At 35.6% G+C, this 25,734-nt stretch overlaps 1 protein-coding gene across 6 annotated transcripts in view; it reads right to left on the reverse strand.

Moving 5' to 3' along the window:
* Window positions 1–25,734, reverse strand: part of PPP4R3B (protein phosphatase 4 regulatory subunit 3B) — a 65,915-nt gene that overhangs the window by 37,568 nt on the left and 2,613 nt on the right. For 5 of the 6 annotated variants that reach the window (XM_019827237.3, XM_019827236.3, XM_006930107.5 and 2 more), the window contains exons 3-5: window positions 16,017–16,115; window positions 6,984–7,607; window positions 652–729 (exon numbers count right to left, since the gene is read on the reverse strand). In XM_019827237.3, coding sequence (XP_019682796.1) covers window positions 652–729; window positions 6,984–7,607; window positions 16,017–16,115 — 801 coding nt within the window. Of the gene's footprint in view, window positions 1–651; window positions 730–6,983; window positions 7,636–16,016; window positions 16,116–25,734 lie in introns of those variants that run through there. The other variant, XM_045054235.1, reaches the window with a different exon arrangement.

The following is a 25,734-nucleotide window of genomic DNA, read 5'->3' on the forward strand; positions in this document are numbered from 1 at the left end:
CAGAAAATACATACATTCAAAAGAAAAAAACATTTCCAAGAACCAAATTACTTATCATTCATGTATTCAAGAAGTACTGTCCTTACCTTTTGTTTTGTTTTTTGAAAAGAGCCATTCTATAATGTAATGTATCTACAACCATAAAAATGTATGAGTTTGTAGTTGTGTCCTAACATAAATCCCATATCTAATTTGGGGATTTTTAAGCACATGAATTCCCTCACTGGAGGAAAAAAACACACATCAAAATACTTTAAGAAACTGGCAAATATACAAAACAATAAGTTTGAGAAACTTTGAGAGTAATCATTTTATAGAATAAATGTGTACTTTTCAACTTAATTATAAAAAATTGTCTCTTAACAAATTCAATATTAAAAGTTGTATTAGCCAAGAGTAAGTGCACTTCAAAGGTTTGAATTTAGGGGCGCCTGGGTGGCTCAGTTGGTTTAAGTGTCCAACTTTGGCTCAGGTCATGATCTAATCGTACACAAGTTGGAGCCCTGCATCAAGCTCTGTGTTGATAGCACAGTGCCTGCTTAGGATTCTTACTCTCTCCCTCTCTGCCCCTCCCCCATTCACACTTTCTCTCTCAAAATAAATAAACTTAAAAAAAAATAAAGGTTTGAATTTCAAGAATACATCACTTACCAATTCACGCCGTTTATCATCATCTGTAGCCTCATCCGTTAATTGTGCAAAAACTTCCGACAGAAACTTCTCATCTTCCTACACGAGAAGAAATAATTACTATGAAATAGTCTAACAAAAGTATAAAGTTATACTCACTTACATGATTTACACAAATTATAATAAAAGTAGCTGAAAACCTAATAGTTTCATCATAAACCTTAAAATTCCAGGGCATATTCATGTTATAGTTTTCAACCCTGATTATACCATTTATTATTAGTTATACATACACTAATACCTCATTTAACCAGAAACCTCAGCTATGAAGAATCCTTTGGAGACCAAAAATAACCAGTTGTTCTAGGTAATGCATGAAAACTCACTTATTTTAGTTTAGTTTTTTAAAATATTTATTTATCTTTGAGAGACTGAGCACGAACGGGGGAGGGATAAAGAGGGGGATAGAACCCCATGTGGAGCTCAAACTCATGAACCATTAGATCATGATGTGAGGCAAAGTTGGATACTTAACCGACTGAGCCACCCAGGTGCCCCAAAACTCATGCATTTTAACTGAGAGATACTGTAGCTCCTTCTCAGGGTCTATTTATTTATTCTTAATTTAAATGTAATTCAAACAAGTTTGAAGAGTTCATTGTCGGTCCACTGCAGATTAGAAAAATGAATTACAAATACGGCACAGGGACAACAGTAAAGGAGACAATTCTGGCAGCAGTAAGACTGGACTGCAAAACCTTTTAAAACACAAGAACTCATGAAATATAATTTAGGGTTATTTGGGGTACAGGCTTATATTTTCTTGAGGTCCCCAAGGACACAGTGAAATGATAAAGCACTACAATAATTGCTTTTCACACTGATGACTCTGAGGTATTAAAAGGCAGATATATGTTAATTTCTCTAAGCGCTGTTTACAAGGACAAACAAAAATACAGTATAGTACATACTGTATAATCTTATTTTTAATATAAATTTGTGTCTAAAGTCTAAAAGGGAGAAACATTAGAATGTTAATTGTGATTATCTTTTGGTGATGGATTATGAGCAATTTTTTTGCTTATCTTTATTTTCTAGTTTTCCACAATAAGAGTGGACTATTAAATTACTAAGGAAAACAATGACATGAATATTGAAATCCACTTTCTGGAGATCCATCAAGATCTGCTAAAAAATATTGTGTTTTTAAATTTCACTTATTTTTACAACGTTTATTTATTTTTGGGACAGAGAGAGACAGAGCATGAACGGGGGAGGGGCAGAGAGAGAGGGAGACACAGAATCGGAAACAGGCTCCAGGCTCTGAGCCATCAGCCCAGAGCCTGACGCAGGGCTCGAACTCCCGGACCGCGAGATCGTGACCTGGCTGAAGTCGGATGCTTAACCGACTGCGCCACCCAGGCGCCCCAAAATTTCACTTATTTTTAAAATTCACTTTTATGAAATACAATTTGTATTAACTTTAATTAAAGTAGCATGTTCTTAGAATTTTTGACTTAGTGGTTGACAAAACAAATTATGACATGTTAAGGATGTACCTTAAATACCTGCCTTTTTGCTTGGATTATCTGTGAAGCAGTTTCAATCTCTTAAATAAGTTTAAAAAAAATAAGATAAAGCATATATAAAAAAATGAATGAAGACTACTAGATACAATCACAGAAGATGTAACATACTCTCCCACTAACCATCCATCAGTGTTACTTAAAGAATACTGAGAGACAAACCCATTCATTATGGTCTGACTCAGAATGGTGTTTGTTTTGTTCTCTATTTTGCTGACTTCTAGACCTTATATACTATGGCCTGACTCATCTATTTCTGAGAGAATTCAACTGCATATGCAATCTTATACTTACCCCTCAAATCACTTTTTCTAAATACTTTTTATCTCAATATTTTAGGTTTTGGTGAATACACATTTACCTCCACTTAAACCTTTTATAATTTTTTTTCTTCTTGCATCTTTCTCAGATTAAATCCTCCTTTCTTCTCTAAGGATCTTTAACTTTTTAAAGAATATTTTCATAGGAAAATAGTTCCATTTCTTTGATAAATGCAATTTCTTACATGATTCATTATTTGTGTGCTGAAAGCTAGAACTGCATAATGTATTATGGAGGGAATTTCAAGTATTACCGTCTGCTAGGAGAATGTTTTCTAATTCCTGGTATATATATTTTTTCTGATTTCTAATCTTATTCTTGTAATACTCTACAAAAGCACTCTGTTCAGTGCACTAGTAAAAAAGCAATTAATTGACAGCTTAAAGTGCTTCATAAATATAACTGTAATGTCTCCCCTTAAATACCTGGTTTTCCAATTAAACTAGTCTCTTTAGATCACTTCAGTTCTTTTTCATAAAGGCCTTTGTTTAAAAAAAAAAAATTCTTTTAAGTTTATTTTTAGAGAGAGAGAGCAAGCAGGATAGGGGCAGAAAGAGAGGGAGAGAAAGAATCCCAAGCAGGCTCTGCACTGTGTGTAGCCCAAAGCAGGGCTCAAACCCACGAACCATGAGATCATGATCTGAGCAGAAACCAAGAGTCTGAAGTTTAACCGAATGATCTACCCAGGCACCCCGAAAAGCCTTTGTAACTATTTTCAGTCAAATTGTGTGTGGCTGTCTTTTTGAATTACACAACAAAACCTTATGGGGAAAAAGGGGGCCTTTTTTAAAAAAGTGAATCAAACTTTTCTTTGAATTAAACAGGCATGCACTCAAAACTCCCAAATCCCGGGGGCACCTGGCTGGCTCAGCTGGTAGAGTATGCAACTCTTAATCCTGGGGTCGTGAGTTGGAGCCCACATTGGGTGTAGAGTTTACTTTAAAAAACAAAAACCCAAACCTGGCCAGAACCCATCCACCATTACTAGACTCATGTAAAGACAGAAAGTTGGAATTAGATCAGACTTTAAGAGATTACAGAGATTGCCTAGTCCAATTTTAAATTTCAAAAGACTGATGCCCAAAGAGTGGACATTATCTAAAGGGCTAGTGACAGAGATGGATTTAGAATCCAGGTCACAGGGGAACCCAGATGGCTCAGTCAGTTAAGCGGCCAACTTAGGCTCAGGTCATGATCTCACAGCCTGTGAGTTTGAGCCCAGTGTCGGGCTCTGTGCTGACAGCTCACAGCCTGGAGCCTGCTTCGGATTCTGTGTCCCCTGCTCTCTGCCCCTTGCCCACTAGTGCTGTTTCTCAAAAATAAATAAACATTTTAAAAAAATTATTAGAATCCAGGTCACCTGCACAATCTGGTTTTTGTTACTCTCACCATGTAAAATAGACTACAGGACAGATTTCTAACTAGTTCAAAGTAATGAAACAAACCAAAGTAAAACACACACACAAACTAGACTACGCCAAATCTAGTAAGATAAAATGTAATATGTTAAATTCTTACATGAATCCAAAAATTTTTAAACAAAATGAAGAACCGAATTATTGTAAATTTTTCCTTAAAGTCATGAAGAGATTTTACCATATCTCCTTAGTAAGTGGGATGAAAGTTTAGAAATTTCTTTTTTAGTAAGCTGAAATCCACAAAATATGTTAAACAAGAAATAAAACCACTGATTTTACTGGGTTTGTGTTCAGCTCAACTCTTATTTATGGAATAGTGGAGATAACAGTAATGTATTAAAATGTCAACATTTGAGATACCTATCCTCAATCTTCTAGTGAAGGAAGTTAAAACTTCTTGTTTTGAAAAGGACTTTAATCTGTAGCTGTGTGAAAATAACCTCACTTTATTGGTTTTAGGGATTTAATTCATAAAAAACATTTTTAAGTATAAATTTCAATTCTGGGCACATGGGATTTTGATATGCAATTAGCTAGAAAATTCAGGTTAACTAAACTCTTATGCCCTAATCAAGCTTTAGAGAGTCTCAACATGTATTAAAGTACATACCAGGAGCCAGTGACCATAGTAAGTGCTTTCATGTAATTTCTCAGTTAATTACCCTAATTTAGGCTAGGAGTTATGTTATGTACCTTTGCACTAACTCATTTTGGTCCAGATAGATACAATCTTTACATTTGCACTTGCTTATGTAACTCATACAACAGTAGGCCAATACTCATTTAAGAAGCTATAGATACGTATCCTAGTTAGCGAGAAGGGTATCTGGCAACATCTAATACTTAGCCAAAAAATTTCTACATGGAAACCTCAGAGTTGGGCTTTAGGAAATGAGCCTTTAGAGGTCACTCACCATAATCATAATTCTTTTCTTTTCACATACTGTTGAGAACAGAAAACAGAATTCAGCATCACTGCTGAAATGAAGAGATAACTAAGTGCTAAACCTTAGATATGCAACAGGTAGTTCACAGTATCTACTTCATAAATGTATCTCACGGACCAGAAATGAGTAAGACTTTCTTTTCTTAAAGCTATGCTTGATTTATATAATTATAGCCTTTACAAATAGATCTATGAGAAAATATGTAAACTGACATAAAGAGCTCAAATACTTACAGATTAGTTTGCATAATTTTTAAGCATATAAAGCATTTATGATTTATTATTATGGATTTGGAACCCCTTCTGATGTCAAAGCAGTCATTTGAAAGCTTCTGCACTTAAGCTTCTGTCACTGAGTTCTTTTCTTTACATCAGCTATATTGACTGTAGGTCTATTTCCAAACTCCTGAGACTGTAACTGTTTTTCTGTCAGCAAGTGAAATGGCACCCTGAATTGTATAGTACAAACGGTTTTAAAAAGCAGGTCTCACGTATAACAAATGTAACCCGATGCATAAGTCTATTTTCCCTTATACTTATTATTGTGGAATAAGGAAAACTGCTAGGTGAAAGCATGATCTAAAGAAGTAAACCCTATACAAAAAGTAAAGTAACAACAGAAAGATGAATGATGACTGTTAACATCATAAAACGGAATCTCACAACTAAGAGCTAAGTACTAAGTCAGAAACTCTCAACTGTTTGTCTCTGGATCTCTTAAACTCTTAAACCTTATGCAGTACCCCAGAGAGTTTTATTATGTGGATTATGTTTGGCAATACTGACAACAAAAACGGAGACATTTAAAAACATTTACTAATTTGTTTTAAAAATAAGATATAAGTTTATGTAAATATATTTATGAAAAATTTTATAAATTTAGAAAAAAGAGTGGCTCTGTTTTACATTTTTGCAAATCTCTGTATATGTTTGGCTTAATAGAAGAAAACTACATTCTCACATCTTCTTTGACATTCAATCTGTTGCAATATAATATTTTGAAGTACAAGAAGAAAATACAGCCTCACAGTGACAAGAAGTTGGAAAAGGAAAAACCCCACAGAACTCTGAAAGGGCTTTAGGAGCCCCTAGAACACACTTGAGAACCACTACTACACTATGTATATAGAAGCTGCTCAAGAAACTTATTCAGTGATATGGACATAACAAAGACAGTTATGCAGGAAACTGTGGGTATAGTATACTACCACAAGTAAAGGAAAATCTTCAAATTCCTCCTTATTACACTGTTAGCGTATAAAGGATTAACATACTAAACATGGTATAAACTATTTTACAACTCAAGGAGACAGATTAAAACCAACCTCACACAGCAAATAATCTAGTTATCATTTCCTGAAAATTAACAAATGTTAATTTAGATGTGCTGACTACACATTTGAATTATTTGGAAAACTTTAAGCACACACATTCATATGTACTATCCCCCCAATAATAACTAGATCTCACAAAATGGACTAAAAATAATCTTAGAAACAGCTGCTTTGATTTGGGATGATAAAAAAGTTCTGGAAATGGACAATGGTGATGGTTGCATAACACTGAGAAGGTACTTAATGCTATGAATTGTATACATAAAAAAAGGTTAAAATGATGAATATTTTGTCATATATATTTTACAATTTTCTAAATGCATGCAAAAATGAAGTTAAAAAAATTTACATGATAGGACACTTAAAAATTTAAAAGGTCACATTATGAAAGGATTCTTTCCTTTGGGACACCTAGGTGGCTCAGTTGGTTAATTAAGCATCCAACTCTTGATTTTGGCTCAGGTTGTGATCACATGGTTTGTGAGACTGAGCCCCACGACAGGCTCTGTGATGACAGTGCAGAGCCTGCTTGGGATATTCTCTCTCTCTGCCCCTCCCTCCACTAGTAAACGCACTCCCTCTCAAAATAAAAAATACTTAAAAAAAAAAAATGAGATAAAGCTCTATTTTCTATGCTCAATAGTACATTTAAAGTAAACAAAAGAAAACTTTCAAAAAGGAATGAACACCAGCTTTAACTATTAAGGAGAATACCTAAAATAATATAAGAACACTTTCGTTTACTTACCTGCAACATGCTGACTATCTCAACTTTGTTGAAGAAAATAAAAGATGTAAGAGTAGAAAGAAAATTCTCTTCAAAAACGGATGGTGTAGGCAAAATGATGTCCTGAATGTACTGTACCCTGTAAGTCTGATGTATTTTTTGCCTTAATTCAGAGTCTGTTATTGGTATAACTTCCTTAAACTTTGCAGTTTTGGTCAAGAATTCTCTATGCCTTTTTGGCTGAGCCAAAGCAGGGTCATATTCAAGGCATCCCACGACATCCATGATACACTCATCAGAAAACATTACTTCAAACAATGTTGCCTTATTTAGGAATAAGATTCCTCTAATAATTTCATACAAATGATGTAAGCCTTCAGTGTTTTCTAGGTTCTCACAAGCTTGGAACAGCTGCAGTAGTTTTTTAATATAGCCTTCGTTTTCCAAGGCCAGAGCCAGCTTTTCCCTACGGATAGGTGAGGAGAGAACTGAGGTAACTAAGTCAGCAATCTCTTCAAGTTTATTGAGTTCACATGTGGGCAGGTCAATCAGATGACTGGTTTCAGGCATTTCTTCAAATCGTTCTTCTTCTGATTCATCAATGAGGTCCTGTGTGACTTCCACTGATGGATCCTTACCTTGAACCTAAAAACATCCAAGTACAGCTGGTTACCTTAAAATACAAAAGAATTCAAAATTTTGGAAATCAAATCACTGACCACTGGATTTAAGTAAAAAATACCTTGCAAAGAAACATTATTAGCCACATAATCACTGTTAATTAAAAATTAAGTCCACGGGTACGTGGGTGGCTCAATCGGTTAAGTGTCCAACTTCGGCCCAGGTCATGATCTCATGGTCCATAAGTTTGAGTCCGCATCGAGTTCTAGCACACAGCTGAGCCTGGAGCCTGCTTCGGATTCTGGTCTCCCTCTCTGCCCCTTCCCTGCTTGCGCTCTCTCTCTCGCTCTCTCTCTCTCTCTCTTTCAAAAATAAACATTATAAAAAAAAAAAAAAAAGAAAGAAAGAAAGTGAAGTCTAGAGGGGGAAAACACACCCAGTTTAGAGTCAATTATTGGAAGAGTCTCAATTTCACCTCTAAATTTCCCAACTTATAACTTGAGGTTAATTAACTCTGACCCCTGACAATATATATATTTCAGCTAATATTACACTGATTTATTTGAGGTTATGTAATAACCATGTGCAGTTTAATAACTTCCCTACATCTACTAATTTTGAATTCTGCTGAAGGTTAACTCTTCTGTGGGGCCCCCAAATTAGGGACGGCTCTTAATGCACCATCCCATTGGCCTGACAAAACACTATTAAGTTTAAACCAAACTAAAACCCAACTTCTTGGATACTCAAGAGTGAGAAGATTTCCTCATATTACTTTTGAAATTCACTTTTGAAAAAATACTTGCTTTTGCTAAGAGCCTGAAATTGTTTTAAAAAACAAAGAATACTGGGGCACTTGAGTGGCTCAGTCGGTTAAGCGTCCTACTTCAGCTCAGGTCATGATCTCACAGCTTGTGGGTTCGAGCCCCGCAACCGGCTCTGTGCTGACAGCTCAGAGCCTGGAGCCTGCTTTGGATTCTGTGTCTCCCTCTCTCTCTGCTCCTTCCCTGCTTGCACTCTGTCTCTCTCAAAATTAAATAAACATAAAAAAAAATAATAAAAAAATTTTAAAAATTAAAAACAAAGATTTTTTTTTAATTGGCATTTATTTAACATCTGTGATAAAAGCCTCCAAATTCTAGTATCTAGAAAACACAATGAATAAACAACTGTTTTATGATTCAGGTTGATAGCTCAAGAAAAGCATGGCAAACTTGGGACAAGTTTCCTATAATGACACTTGAAAAAAAAATTTTTTTTTTAATGTTTTATTTTTGAGAGAGAGAGAGACAGAATGCAAGCAGGGGAGTGGCAAAGAGTGAGGGAGACACAGAATCCAAAGCAGGCTCCAGGCTCTGAGCTGTCAGCACAGAGCCTGATGCAGGGCTCAAACTCCCGAACTGCAAGATCATGACCTGAGCTGAAGTTAGATGCTCAACCTACTGAGACACCTAGGTGCCCCTATAATGATTTCTATAATGACTCTATTTAACATAAAAACTTTACACTTCATAAATTTTTCCCTAATTCTTAACACAAGAGTGCAATTATCCTCTTTTCACCTCAAAACATCCAAATATCCTGAGATGAAAAAGCTCCACAAATTTCCAAATCTACCAAAGCAACATATGAAAAAAGATCTAAGGACTTATTAGAGAAAGTAGATATACTGATGCATATAAGAGACTTTTTCTCCTAGAGCATGAGCGTACTTCTTTTATTTCTGAGTTCTCAACAGAGGAGCTGGGCTTAGGGAGACTGACACGTAAATGTAGGAGAAAGTTTAAGTGACAAGGTCATAAGAGCAGTTCAGATACAATGCCATGGAAATTCAGAGGAAGGGAAATTCCTTCCCACTCCTGGGAGTAAAGGGGGTGGTGAAGAGAGAGTATAAGAAATCATAAAAGTAGTGGCATTTGGACCTTCAAAGATGGGTAAGATTCAGATGGGGATAAAGGTATACAAAGTACAAAGGGAATAGAGTCGGAGAGAGAGAAATGTGTGGTATGCATATGGCCAACAGCAAAACTGGAAATGCAGACTAAAGCCAGATTATGGAAAGTCAAGGGAAGTGAATGTGCAGTACTGCCCTTTAGAAAGTAAGGCATCAGTTGTATGGAATAAATTCGAGAATAAAGACAAATTAGGGTGTTATTCTGAAGTCTACATGAAGAACTGAATTTAGATAGTGATGTTGAGACAGATGAGGGACAGGTGTAAGAGAGAGGAAGAACCACAAATAACTCTATAGTTTTAAATCTGTCATTAAGAAAATTATGGCTCCTTTAACAAAAACTGGGAGCATGGAGAGGAATGGTTAATAGAAGGTCAGTTTTGTTAAGTTTGAGGTGTTTGAATACCCAGCTGGCAACTAAATCTGTGGGCCTACTACTCAGGAAAAATAGGACAGAAAACAGAAATTTGGTATTAGGGTAACTAAGGGTAACCATAGAAACAGAAGTAGAGCATGAGGTAGGGAGGGAAGAAGAAGAATCAAATGTTACAAGGAAAGAATAAGAAGAAATCAGAGGAAGGGTGGCTGGCTGGCTCAGTCAGCGGAGTGTGCAACTCTTGATCTCAGGGTTGGGAGTTTGAGCCCCAAGTTGGGTGTAGAGATTACTTAAAAATAAAATCGTAGGAACAACAACAAAACAAAAACAAAAACAAAAAGAGGAAATAGGAGGATTCAACTTACACTGCAAATGAATAGTTTGCATATGTTTAAGAACAAAAGCAAAGCTACAGAAGCATTCACTAGGTTATAGTATGTTTTTCTACATTATCTAGTATTATCCTTACAAACTTCCTGGAATCTCTCCTAAATTTAACTCTCACTGACAGATTATATCAGACAGATCTGTCAATCCCACATACATCAAAGTATTTGTCTGGATATCAACAGTGTTGCTCACTAAGCATTTCTGGTTTTCTCCTTTTTGTGGCACATGAGTTCTTTGCTTCCATGAAGTTGTATGTAGCTGTGTGATTTATTTTGGCCAATGAAATGTGAGCGAAGTGTCATGTGTAACTTCTGGGAAGACCTTCTAAAAGCCATTGTTCTGATTTGCCACCTGTCATTCTCACATTGCAATTAGCTTGAAAGTATCAAAATCAATTTTCTATCAGCCTGGGTCTCTGAGTGGCTCTGATAAGCACAGCCCCCTCTTGTCCAACTCTAACCCTCATTCATCAAATAGCAGTAAGGAAAAACAAACTACTGTTGTGATAAGCCACTATTTTAGGATTTTGTTACTATAACACAATCTGGGGTTGCCTGGGTGGCTCAGCTGGTTGGGTGTCTGACTTCTGATTTTGGCTCAGGTCATGAGCTCACAGTTCATGAGATCAAGCCCTACATCGGGCTCTGTGCTGAGCATGGAGCCTGCTTGAAATTCTCTCTTTCCCTCTCTCTCTGCTCCTCCTTTGCTCTTGCTCCTCATTCAGAGTAAATATTAAAACAAAAAACGAAAAAAAAAGGAAAGCTTTAAAAGAAAAACAAAACCCACAATCTAACCTTAACATTCTTAAAGTCAGTCAACTACTATGCTGAGTGGGTGCATAAAAAATTTACACTATCAGTAGGGTTCTCAACAAAAATATTTTTTTCCACTCTCCTATCCTACATCCTTACATTTGCTGCTTTAATTTTTTCCCCTTTTTAAGTGTCAAACACTATTACTTTCCCCTTTAAGTCTCAGAAGAGAGACTTTTCTCCTTTGAAAAAGAGATCACCAGTACTCAACATACTCCCAACATCCTTCTTCTCCATCTTACAACTTATCTTCACTCATTTCCATCATCTCTTTCAAAGAAAATGTCCCTATCCTACCATTTTCTGAGGTTAAAACTTCCATATGCACTTTTGATTTTATGTTTTCTGAAATATATATATATGTGTGTATATATATATATACACACACACATACAAAAATTATCTTTGCTCTTCTTATAATTTATTGCTCTCTGAGCCGTCAAACTTTTCAGAGAGTTCTACTTCCTCATTATAAGGTGTTAAAAAAATAACTGTGTAATGTTTTTGTTGAAATTGTTTTTTCAAAGGTCAGCAATGACCTCTCAGAACTGAAGAGTAAAATATATAGTTCTGTGGAATACCATGCAGTAATGAGGAGCAATAAACTAGCTGTATATTCAGCAACATGCATAGATTTAAAAAGTACAGTACAACTCAGTTGTTTAGCAAAAAATTAAACTTCTTGGACCAGGAGAGTGGCCAAATCTAATGCCCCTTCCAAAGGCGTTTGGCAGAAGTTTCCAAAGGCAGAAAAGCGTGAGTAAAAATCACTGGCAAATGGGTAGAAGAAATAGTAACTAAGGGCAAAGGAATGAATAAATGGGTAAAGCAACAAGAAGCATCCAATATTAATACTACTGCCTCAAGAAAGGATCAGAGCAAGAGATGATATTCTCTTAGCTCAATTTTATCAGATGCCTGGAAGGGTAAAAACCATGTTTGCCAAGATCACCTATTCTTGGGACTTGACAAAGTTGAATGGAGGCCTGTAATTAAACCTGATGAGTTACACCACTTTGGGAGACATTTTGTCATATAATATAATGATACACTGAAACAATTGTTAGTGACCAAATTAATGATTCTAGTAACGTGCCAGACTTGTACTTTTCAGATATATCTACTACCATACCACAATATGGTGTAATACTAGCATTGTTGATCCAACTACCCTATGTACATAAGCCTCATGGTAAAATTAGTATTGATGATCAAATGTATCGGGAGACTGAGTTAAAGGCTGCTCAACATGAACACTGATAGAAAATGACTGGCAGGAGGAAGAAATGGATTTTGTAAACCACCAGTTAATTTCTATGTGAAACACTCCTGTACAAGTATATCATAAGGTACAAATTACAGATCAAGGAGGAAAATGAGTAATCAAATCGGTATAAAAATATAAAAGGTAAATCATGGCTTTATCAGACAAATTAGTTGTTTCTTAAATCCAGCTCTACTCCAGGACTGCTCCTCCAAATTACTAGGCATATTCATATTGATAGTTGCTCTGTCATATAAATGCTATACTAAATACAGACATTTAGAGAAATATGATCATTTTGTTGTGAGAGTCTTGGCAATGGACCAAGGGGTGTCCTTTGCAATCAAGGATTAGTCTTGCCTAAAGGGATCTGGCCCTTGCCTAGCTCCTAAGAGGTAATCTCTAAGCACTCTGAATATCCTGTTTGGTGTGTACCTGGGAGCCTTGGGCTATGCCAGATATGCTCTGTGTGGGTAACTAGGTGGTTTATAGTGGAAGTCTTGGGCCACATAGTATCAGCTCAACCTCTGGAGGTGCTGGAAACTAAAGTCTGCCACAGGGCAGTCAGCCTGCTTATAGGAATAACACCCAATAAAAATGCTGGACACAAAGGTTTAGGCAAGCTGTTCTGGTCAGCAATACTATGTGCAGGTTGCCACACATCAGTGCAGGGAGAAGAAAGTGCTGTCTGCCTAAGTATCCTAAAAAAGAAAACTGGAAGTTCATGCCTAGACCCCGCCCTATGTGCCTTTCCCTACTGGTAATTTTAATCTGTACCACTTTGTTGTAATAAACTGTAATGATGAATGTAACAGCTTTGTGGAGTTCTGTGAGTCTTTCTAGTGAATTAGTGAACCTGCCTGGTCGAGAGACCTCCTGAACTGCCTGAGTGAAAACAGTAAGAAATAAATTTCAGCAAAAATTTCTAGGACAAATGTACAAAGTCTTTAAAAATACACGTATATCCAGAAACATATATTACACAGTACATTCTAAGGTGAGGGGAGGGGAGAAATGGAGTATGCATAACCTAATGTGATGATCACTGGAAAATATTATCTACCACACAAATTTATGTTCTAGAAGAAATGTAATTCAACATTCTAGTTCTAAAGAAGATGTTTACCTTCTATTTTATTCACTTATTCTTTAAATATGTATGGAGTACACACATAACATGTGCCAGGTGCCATGCTGGTATACTGGAGGAGGGAGAATACAAAATACCCCTTTTCAGGAATTTATAGTAAAAAGGTTAGTTTTTATATACTATTAATATTCTGAACGGTGTTATAAATGTTATAGAAAAGTAATCTTGTCCTTTTATTTTGAAAGTTTTATATCCTTTGTTATGCTTTCATTATTTTTACGGATCAGTTTTTTCCTTCATTTTGTGGATGAGTGCTTGCAGGATTCAAATTTATTGAATCTAGAACAGAGCAGCAAATATTAGTGGACTGCATATGTCTAAGTCTGCAATAGAGGTCATTTTTAGGTCTTACATTTCACTTCAAAGAAAACTTTGCATACATAAAATTCAATCTCAATCTATGGAGCGCACACAAGAAAAAAAAGGTAAATATTAGGACCTTCTCATCATCACCATCTATAGGTTTAAAAATGGGAAAACATGACAGCAAAATATAGCAAACCAATCTGGATTATATTCTTATGTATATTTTACAAATTAAAGCAAAAATCATATTTAGCAGTGTTTTCCTCTATTCATCAAAGGAAATTCTATTTAAAACCATATACCAATAATGCTCCCGTAATACATGATACACACATAGTAAAATATGAGGTGGAAAGAAACAAACCATCTACTTCCAGTTTAGCTTTGTGACCCAGAGCCATCCATCAAATAAGCTTTATATGGAAGGGGAAGATTCACATTATACTTTCTTGGGCTACTTTATTGCACTGTGTGGCACTGTTCCTAGGAGGACTAAGGAAAAAAATGACTGTGGTCAGATGCATAAACTAACTTAAGGACCTTCAGGGATCAGAATCACTAGAATGAAAAGCTGATAGAAGTGAAAATGACAATAGATAAAAAACACTGTAAGAGAGTATTATGCTAGGCAACCACTAAAACACAGTAATTCCATTTACAGAATAGTAGTTAAAATTAATGTTATGATTAACTTAAAATTCCAGTTACCAGATATTAGAGACTAGTTTGCTTAAGGAGACATAATTACTAAATGTAATGTGGTATCTTGAATGGGATCCTGGAAGAGAAAACAGAAATCTGAATACAGTATGGCCTTTAGCTAATAAATGTATGACTAACAATAATGAATAATAATGTATGAATATTTGCTCATTAATTGTGACTACTATATCCTAGTATAAGAGACTACTAATAGGAGAAAGTGTGCGAGAAGGTGTTAGGGAGGGGAGTACATAGAAACTCTGTATTTTCTACTCATATTTTCTGCAAATATGAAACTTCTAAAAACTTAATTAAAATAAGTTCCAGTTACCTGAGAGTTATCACCTCTTATATTCTGCTATACTGTAAGCTCTTTAAGAACTGAAGTCATGAACACTTTTGTTGCCTTAATTTTTAAAAAATACTTTTAATCTTTATTTTTGAGAGAGAGAGAGTGCGGGGGTGGGGGGTGGGGGGGAGGGAGGGCAGAAAGAAGGAGAAACAGAATCTGAAGCATGCTCCAGGCTCTGAAGTATCATCAGCACAGAGTCCAACGCGGGGCTCCAACCCACAGACCGGGAGATCATGACCTGAGCCACCTAGGCGCCCCTTTTTTAAAAAAAATTTTAAAGTAAATTTCATGCCCAGCAGGAAGCCCAACTCAGGGCTTAACTCACAACCCAGAGATCAAGAGTTGAATGCTTAACCAACTGAACTATCCAGGCACCCCAGAAGTCATGAGTACTTCTGATGATTAGTGTCTGGCACACAGTATTCATAAACATTAGGCAAACAGGTGACCAAATATTAAGGAAAAACCTCAAGGATTTAGAACATAATTAATCTTTTTTTTCTTTTTTAAAATATCCTGACCTTTTATTATGAACATATACTATAAAAATCTAAAGTGGTAAAACATTCTCTCTCCACATTTTTTTAAAAGTTTATTTATTTATTTTGATGGGGCGCCTGGGTGGCGCAGTTGGTTAAGCGTCCGACTTCAGCCAGGTCACGATCTCGCGGTCTGTGGGTTCGAGCCCCGTGTCAGGCTCTGGGCTGATGGCTCAGAGCCTGGAGCCTGTTTCCGATTCTGTGTCTCCCTCTCTCTCTGCCCCTCCCCCGTTCATGCTGTCTCTCTCTGTCCCAAAAATAAATAAAAAACGTTGAGAAAAAAAAAAAGTTTATTTATTTTGAGAGAGAGAGAGGGATAGTGCGGAAGGGGGGAAGGCAGAGAGAGAGGCAGAGACAGAACCCCAAGTAGGCTTTGCTCTGTCAGCGCAGAGCCCAACATGGGGCTCAATCTCACAAACCATGAGATCATGACCCAAGCCTAAATCAAGAGTTGGAGGCTTACCAACTGAGCCACCCAGGTGCCTCTCTCCACATTCTAATATATATCTTCAGGTAACAAGAAAAAAAAAAAAAATGCACACTTAAGTTAAACATTATTAAAAAACAACAACAAAAAAAAAACCTTACCTGACAAATTTTTTCCCAAATCTCGTCGCAGCCAGCTTTTTCCTGAAAACTTAGAGCCAGATCATAGTTCTCAGCCTCTGACCAAACAATTAACGTATCCTGTTTAAAAACAAAGATTTCTACATCACCATACTAGAAAAGCTAGAAAAGAAATAACTATGAAGTATCAACAGAAATCAAGAGGACAGGAAACAGTACAGCGATGACAAATGCCCTCTGATAAGTGCAAATAATGCATACTCAATTGACATCATGTAACTGTATTTTGTTATCCTTTGAAACTTTAGTAATATACTGGCAATGGAATAGCTTTGGTACTAAAATGATATTGAGCAATTTTCTAAAACAAAAAATATTAAAACGGGTTAGCAATCTGGTTCATGTACTAAGATCATGTTTAACAGAAAGTCTAGCCATTTTTGGCCAAACTGTAATGTAGACATTCTAATCATCTACATCTTTGGTTTCTAGAAAGTCAGCTATTTCACCCACTAACCACCTACCACCTACAACTTTATCTTTTCCTTTAACCTGGTTGTCAACTGGTTGCAAGCAGACTGACTAATAGCTGAGAACAATTTAGTTTAACCCTTTCTATTTTTGCCCCCCTCTCCTGAATCTGGAAAAGCCTTCAGGATATGAAGGAATTCAAAACAATGATGAAATGAAGATACTCTAAGTCCTACCAGTAAGTTGTTTCTTACTGTTAATAAGTCTAGCACCTATTTCAGCAGCTTAGGTTGTAGAAAAATTAAGAACCCCAGGGTTAGGTGTTTTTCTACAAATGTTCTTAATTGTATACCTACCAAAAAGTTAATTACACTTTTTGGAAAAAAGCTGTCAACCCCTTTATTAAAACTAAAGTTTGGGTTTAAATTAAAACATGGACAAATTTAAACACAAAAATCATAATGCAACACTCAAATGAAATGCCAATTTTTAAAAGATATATAATAATCTAAGTTTAATATGGCTAAAACTTTGATTTTTAGAAAATACACAATTGAAAAAATACATGAATTTATATCCCAATTGTCAAGTATATAATGTACAAAAATACCTTATAATTAAGAATTATTCACCTAATACTTCTGATTATGTGATATGAAAAAAATGTAAAACTCAAAGTAAGCTGCAGATTTACAAAGTTTTCAGAATGAAAACACTTCAAAACTTTGATAGCTCTAATCTGTAAGTGAAAATATCCTTCAACTAACCCAGGCCTTAGGTTTTTTGTTGTGTGATCAGGTAAGGAGAACAGCTGGAAAGGTTCTCGCTTCTGCCTAGCTATGCTTCCTGGAAGTCAAATTTGCCACCGGGTATTCTAAAATTTCATCATGTGACTCCTTTCATTTAAAAACCTTCTGTGGCTCCCACCATATACAAAAGAGGTTTTGAAATATTTTAAAAAATCCAGCAGATGGGGCGCCTGGGTGGCGCAGTCGGTTAAGCGTCCGACTTCAGCCAGGTCACGATCTCGCGGTCCGGGAGTTCGAGCCCCGCGTCAGGCTCTGGGCTGATGGCTCAGAGCCTGGAGCCTGTTTCCGATTCTGTGTCTCCCTCTCTCTCTGCCCCTCCCCCGTTCATGCTCTGTCTCTCTCTGTCCCAAAAATAAATAAACGTTGAAAAAAAAAATAAAAAAAAAAATCCAGCAGAACTCTTTTTACAAACAAAATTTTACTAAGAATCTTTATGTAGAAAAAGATAAAGACAGAACTCCTCTGGTTAAAGCACTAGGACACACATTCAGGCTCCATGTACTTTCCTCAACCCAAGTCAACTTCTTACAGCTCTCCTCAAAACAGCTTCATGAACAATGATCTCCAAAACTTTTTTGTCTCTCAAATTACTTAAGCATTATATTCAGAAATACAATATCAGCAAACCAATACTTTACAAAATATACAGTAAAACAGAAATAAAAAGCCTTAAATAAAGATAAAATAAGCAGTATTTTTAAATGTTTGAATGGTTATGGTTCCATACCATTATTAGTTAACATTTTAAGACCCAGTATGTACCTAGAGCACAGTAAACCCACAAATGACAGTAGATACAAGCTCCTATTTAATGTCACCCTTTTAATAATTCTGAATTTTGGGGGAGGAGCGACTTCTTGTGAGATCTATTTACCACTGTTTCTGCATTGTCACCCGGCTCACAAATTAAACTAGGAGTATAAATGTTAGCTTTACCATTACCATGTTAATTTGCACTTTTATCACTGTTTTCAACCCTTTTTACGACATGTGTTCATTTTGTTAGGGTTACACGTCAGTTTAAATTCGTAAATAAAAACATCTGTGCATACCGGCTACTATAATTCACAGTAGTTACGGAACACTTTTCATGGAAGTGTTACCCTTAAAAGGTATCTCTACATATATTTTTTACTTCTGACCACTTATCAAATATTAGCAAAACTTAGTTTCTTTTTTTGATTAAAATATATAAACAGGTTTCGTCTTAAATTTCCACACTTTATAATGTACATTCATTTTGGAGATCACTAGTACAACAGGATAAAATCCAAAATCCTTTATCCAGGTATCTAAGACACTTTCCAATTTGGTTTCAATCTATCTTCTGAAAGAAAGTCTAGATAAGCAATGAAGTCTGATTTAAGGTAATTAATTGAGTCCCCTTCTTCACCATCATTTTCTTGTTTGTTTCTTCCCCAAGCCAGGCAAAACCCAGAAACTAAGTGGGATTTATATTCAGAATCCTTTTTCAATGTAAAGAGGACTGACATTGAGAGATGCTTAAAAATTCAGACTCCCATGCTTCTCCCTCGGGAACAGGTCTGGGTGAATCCCAAAAATCCTTCTTTTTAAGAAGGGCCTCAGGTTATTCTTTTGATAAGTCAAATTTGAAAACATCACCTAAGCGCCTAAGCGTATCTCTGGTTGGCTGACAGGATGGGAAACTATCACAGCAGGAACCTTCTAGCTGTATGAAATCTACTCAAAGTGAGTAGCAAATCCCATCCTTCCTTCTTCCCCTCCCAGAACCCTACTATCTCAGTCAAAAAATAACCGTAAGAAGTACTCCTTAGAACTGCTTGTTTTGAGTATTATAGTAAAAGCTCTTAGGTGAGAGAGCACAAGGCTGGCACGAGACTAGTTAAAATAAAATACAAAGTGTTAAATGGCAGAGTTTTCCACATATCCAAAAAGTCTCCCACATACAAAAAGTCATGTTCAATTTTTGTAATAACGTCTGTTTTCAACCGCTGTGCTCTTTGTGTTCTAGGTTTTGCTCATTTGTGTGTAGCACACATATCTTTGGGACATTATTAATGCCTGTTTAAACCAAGAGAAGCTTAGAGTTTTCCTCTACCAACGAAACATTTAGTCACCACTATGTCCCTATGGAAATCAGATTTAAAATGAGCCTGCAGGGAGAACAGAAAAAGTCAGTTATACTTGGTTTGGTCCTTTAAAAAAATAAGAAAGGTGATTATGTCTAAGCCAAGATGGAAATAAGACATGAGCTAGAAAAGCTTGACAATTTAGCATTTACAGAATCAGATTTTCACAATGTTGTTTTATGAGAAATGCTCATTTTCAATCTTAAATATTAAAAACACATTCTTGAGGTGAATATTGTTTAAGTCAAAATTTCTTAATAATCCAAGGCCTAAATGACACTTTAGAATTCTATCTAAAACTTGGTGCTTAACATCTTTTCTAGGGAAAGGGTTATCAGTTTTTACATTATATTCACAAAGGCATTTGTGACACATTTAAAACAGTCTAACAAACCAATGGATTATTGGTTTGTTTTCCTCCCCGGTACATTAACATGAATAAACTCTGCTCATGAAATATTTGAGATCCTATTGCTTGTCAGACTAACCCTATCTTTGCCCCAACAGCTATGACAAAATTCAATATACACAGAGCTGAAGTTTTTCAAAAGGAACGTTATTTTTTAAGAAAAAGGAGAACAGAAATACCAGATTTGGAGAATTCAATTTGCAGATTTAAAATCAATTTAGAAGTCTGAAAATGAGTGAGATTAACCAGACATATAGTGCAACATAACATCTAGCTCTCTAGTAGTTCCTAACAGTAGTTGACCCTAACTTGTTCTGAGATGGATTTTTAAACTATACTATCGTATATATAATATATAGTCCAAGGTACACATGATGACGCTGCTAAAAAACAGTACTAAAATCTTCCTAAAATCTGTGATATATTTGGATATAATGGGAATAACCCCAGACTAGAATTAGGACCTGGGCATCACTCACAGTTTCACTGTCCGCTATTTCTGTGACTTTCAGCAAAGTATTTAACCCCTTTGATTCTTCTTTCCTCATTGGAAAAGAGGATTATGATGAGATTATTATGACTATAGGTCTTTCATTGAGCTTATGTGTGAGGTACTATGCGCTAAAGCATTTTTTATACATTAATTCACAACTATTACATGATGTAGGTAGTACCTCCATTTAAAAGATAAGATTCAGAGAAAATCTGCTCAAAATTATAATAATGAAATAAATACCTTAAAAGTATTCATGTCCTTGATACTATGCCCCATAAAAAACGTGAACAATTCTAAAAGAACACAAAGTTCTTAACAACTTGCTTCCCAACCTTTTGCCCTGCAGCATTATATTTATGTAGGTTACCTGTCCGAACCTCTATATAAAATCCCTCTCCATCTGATTTCCAAGGATTCCTTAGTCTCGTTCCAAACCACCACCTAGAATATACCTGTACTCATGACTGCCCAATCTTTCCAACATAATAATTCATGTCCTCCACTTGTGCTCCTGATCTATTGCCAGAGTGGGCTCTATTCATTACACATTCATGCTATTATCTTAACTCAGCATTCAATATTATAGAAATATCCCTTACATTATATACTGTACTCCTTACGTTAGTCTATTCCCCACAGTGCCTCTCAGGTAAAACCCCAAACCCCTAATTTTACTGGTTTATTTTGCCAACTAAGAGATACATTGTGACAATTTTCACCTCTACATTAAAAAAAACCTTTTTTTAATGTTTTTTCATTTTTGAAAGAGACACAGTTCAAGCAGGGGTGCGGCAGAGAGAGGAGGACACAGAATCTGAAGCAGGCGCCAGGAGCTGAGCTGTCAGCACAGAGTCCAACGTGGGGTTCAAACTCACGGACCGTGAGGTCATGACCTGAGCCAAAGTTGGACGCTTAACTGAGTCACCCAGGCGCCCCTCACCTCTAACTCTAAAATTAAACCTCTAAACCTCTAACCTCTAAAATTAAAAAAAAATTTTTAATGTTTATTTTTGAGAAAGAGAGAAAGAAAGTGTGAGTGAAAGGGCAGAAAGAGAGGGAGATACAGGGTCTGAAGCAGGCTCCAGGCTCTTAGAACTGTCAGCAGAGTCTGATGTGGGGTTCAAACCCACTAACTGAGATCATGACCTGAGCCAAAGCTGGATGCTTAACCAACTGAGCCACCTAGGGACCTATCACCTCTACCTTTAGCACAGATGTTCTTCTAACTACAACCTAGAAATAGTCTCAATCTTTCACTTGCAGGATATGAACAGCCATTCATTGACCCTCCTTTTGTTACCAAAATTCTATTCTCCCTTGGTTTCAAGACAACACATTTTTCTGATTTTCTACTCTTCCAATAGCGTATTCTTCCTCTTAACTAGATCTTCTTCCTAATTACCAAACACCTAACCCAGTAGCATACTCTGTCAATTCTATCTTCAATATGTATCTCAAACCCATCCACCTCTTTCTATCTCCACTGACATTTCTCTAACCTGATTCAACATTATCTCTTGCTTGAATTATATTGTAATCTCTCAGCTACTCTACCAGTTATTGCACCTCTTCAATTCCACACATTTTTGCTTTAGTTTGGATCATGTCACTGCTCTGCTGAAAATTTTCAAAAACTTTCAAATGCACTTTAAAAATCTAAACCAGTTAGTTAGTTACAAACCCGTAAGCAGCACTCAACCAAGTATTAATTGGATGAATGAATAAATGTGGACAATTCAACAAGGCTCGCTCTTATGCTTTATTCTTTTCTCAATTTCTATTTACTCCCTTGAAAGAGGTCCCCTCTTACAGCTAAAAGTAGCAATGATTCTCAAATTAGAATCTTTCATACCAACTCTTACTGTCTCTAGTTCAGTTGTTCATTTTAAGACATTTACAATTATCTTATCATTTCAAAGCTTAAGTCGGGGGGAGAGAAAGTATAAAACAGTATATAGTATGCTACCAATTATGCCAGTAAAAGGGAAAATATATATGTGATTGCATGCCTACTCATTCACACATGCATAAGACCTCTAGGAAGATATACAAGAAACTGGTAACACTGGTGGCCTCTAGCAACGGAAAGCATATGGATGGAGTCCAGGGTGGGAGAGACTTCACCAAATACTTTCTGAATTTTTAACGATGTGACTGTATTATCTACCCAAAATAGTTTTCTTTTTTTTTAAATAAACAAGCCAATAACCAAATCATTAATGTAAACCTTTCTTCTCAACTTCTCAGTTCCTGGAGAGAACCATCATTTTCCTGGCCCCAAGACTCTAAACACTTCTAGTGACCCTTGATTCCTTCTCTTTCATATTTAATCATTCACCAAATCTTCCAGCACTTTCTTGGAAATATACTAGAGATCTTTTTCTTCTTTCTAATTCCATTTACTATACTGCAACAGACTTTAATTTTTTCTGCATCTGAATTATAGTAAATAGTCTTGCTACTCCAAAGCTGTTTCCCTTTCCACCCCCAATTCATTATCCACGACACTGCCACACTTGCTTCCCAAACACGGTATCACTTTCATCATGTTAAACCCCCTCCTCAAGAATCTATAATAGCTCCTGTTTAGCTAAACAAATGTAAAAATAAGAAACCTCTGCTGCAAAGAGGCTTAATAACTTTTGTGTCAGGTGTACCATTTCCTTCAGCAGACAGGACCAGGGAGAGTGAAATTTTTCTTAATGATTCTAGCTCAAATCTTCCTTCTTTAATTTTCTACTGCCTGAGTCTGTGGAATAAATTGTTTTTATAAATTTTGTGTTGGCATATACATGCTGTATAATCTCAGTCAAGAAACTTGACCTTTCTGGGCCTTAACTGCCTTATCTGTGGAATGCTTTCATGGGCTTTCAATAAGGACTAGATTAAAACCATTTATCAGTTGTTTTATTATCATAAGGTAAATGTTTCGCCTGTTATTATCTTGTCTCCCAAAAAACCCATGGGGACTTCCTTACACTTCTTTCCTAAACCCAATTAACACCCAATGGTATTACATATAAAAGGGTACACATCCCTATGACTCTGCTTTTGATTTAGTCAAAAGCTGATTCTAAATAACTTAAAGTAGGGCTGATTCTAAATAACTTAAAGTTTTCATATGTATCATCAGGCACTTTATTTCATGTTCTACTGCCTACAGTAATCAAGAAAGTGTTGTGAATCAATGATGACCTATTGATATGGGGTCATTTCACATTCAACTCAACTCATTCTAACTTATTTTGAGCCCATAAATCAGAACTTGGCTCATTTTAGAACTGTGTAATGTTAAAAAAAAGAATGTTAAATAATTTTCTTTGAATTTATCCAATGCATTCTGTAGCAATACGTCCTATAAACTATGAGCATGTCATTCACTCTAGTCTTTTTAAAATTAAAAACCCACTACTGATCAATATATTTCATATAAATTTTGGAAATGAATACTTTTCTGGGCCAATTTATTGAATAACTTAAATTATGACATTAAAAAATATAATTCTAATGAACACAGAAAAACATCTATGTGTTTGGAAATCTCAATTTGTATAATCTGGCAAAAAGTACAAAATGAATGTTTTGGTGAAAAAATGAAAAACCATTATGTACAACAAACTAAGTTTAAAACAATCCCTAAATTGCTCATTGATTCTATTAGAAAAGTGTACTCAATTTAAACAAAAATAAAGAAAATAAAACAAGTGACCCTATTTACACATTTTTCAATTTTAGATACAGAGCTTTTCCATATTAGTGTCAGTGCCAGTGTTCTCTTATACTTTAATGTTCTTTAGTAAAAGTAATTCACTTAGAAAAAGGTTCTTAAAAATCCTAATGTTATATATTTAAACGTGATGAATTATGGAAAACATTTTCCCAACAGCATGAATTTTTTAAAATAAGTACTTTTTTCTCCAATACTTTAGCTTTCTAGGAGAGTACTATTACAAAGAAAGATATGTTTTAAAGTTTCTAATGAACCATCATGTATTTCTGGACTAATGTTGGAGGACTATTTTATACACAAACCACTATCACATGTGATCTTTTCAACAGCAACAACAGTTAAAGAATCTTATACACGGGGCGCCTGGGTGGCGCAGTCGGTTAAGCGTCCGACTTCAGCCAGGTCACGATCTCGCGGTCCATGAGTTCGAGCCCCGCGTCGGGCTCTGTGCTGACTGCTCAGAGCCTGGAGCCTGTTTCCGATTCTGTGTCTCCCTCTCTCTCTACCCCTCCCCCGTTCATGCTCTGTCTCTCTCTGTCCGAAAAATAAATAAACGTTGAAAAAAAAAAAAAAAAGAATCTTATACACAATCTGAAAAGAATCCACATTATAATTAATTTGTAGGGAGTCACATTAAAAACATAGTTCCTGAATATTTTATATTCATACAGATAGGAGGGAAAAAGATTACAAATTGGAATTTCTTTGCCCACAAGCAAAGCAGCAAAAAAAAAAAAAAAAAAAAGTACAAAACAAAAAAGGTAACTATCTTGTAAAATTCAGTGCAAAGACAATCATCTGCTTGGCTGACTTAGAAATTAAATTTATTTAAGTATCCAAGTTGTAGGAAACATTTTCAAGTGTTCAATACAGGACAAATGTTTGGTTCTCCATCACAAAGACACATAATATTTTCTAAGCAATAAGAAAAAAACATTAATATTGAAAAATTAAGTATTTCAAAGAAGTGGTTAAGAATATATTGCACATGCAAAACAACAGTTTAACAGTAAGATTTTTACTAATAATGAGCTGTGCAACAGACATGTTGTCACTCCTCCAACTGTGAAGTATTTATTTCTGGGCATCCAAATTTTCACTGACCTTGAAGAAAGTAGGTATTGATGGTGTGAATATAATCCTAAAGTAACTTATCTTTTCCTAGAAAACTCTCTGCCACATTCATTTTACACATCACACCACACCCACACCCACCTAGAAATAATCTAAATGTCTAATATAGAATACTACAGTTAAAAAAAAAAAAAAACCGAAAAACTAGATCTACATTGTTAATATCAACAAATCTTCAAATTAACTGTTGAATGAAAAATGAAAATCCAGAGTACATGTAAGAGTATGAGATCAACTGTATAAAGTTTAAAAACACATAAAAGACTACATATTATTTATGAGTACATACATATGCAGAAAAGGTATATAAGCATGTACAGAAATAATACATCAATTTCAGAACAGTGGTTACCTACAGTTAGGAAGGAGAATGGATAGAATGAGATGGGGGTCCAAAGGGGACTTTAACTCTATCCACAATGTTGAACATTACAAAGATTTGAAACAAATATGGTATAATGTTAACGCTTTAAATTTGGTGGTTATACGGACACACATTATATTTTCTGTACTTTTCAGTTTTGAAATATATAATAATAAAAATGCAAATATTCACAAAAGAAAAGGTTCAAGCACTGC

This window comes from Felis catus, chromosome A3, assembly GCF_018350175.1.
Source record: "Felis catus isolate Fca126 chromosome A3, F.catus_Fca126_mat1.0, whole genome shotgun sequence".
NCBI classification, from domain to species: Eukaryota; Metazoa; Chordata; class Mammalia; order Carnivora; family Felidae; genus Felis; species Felis catus.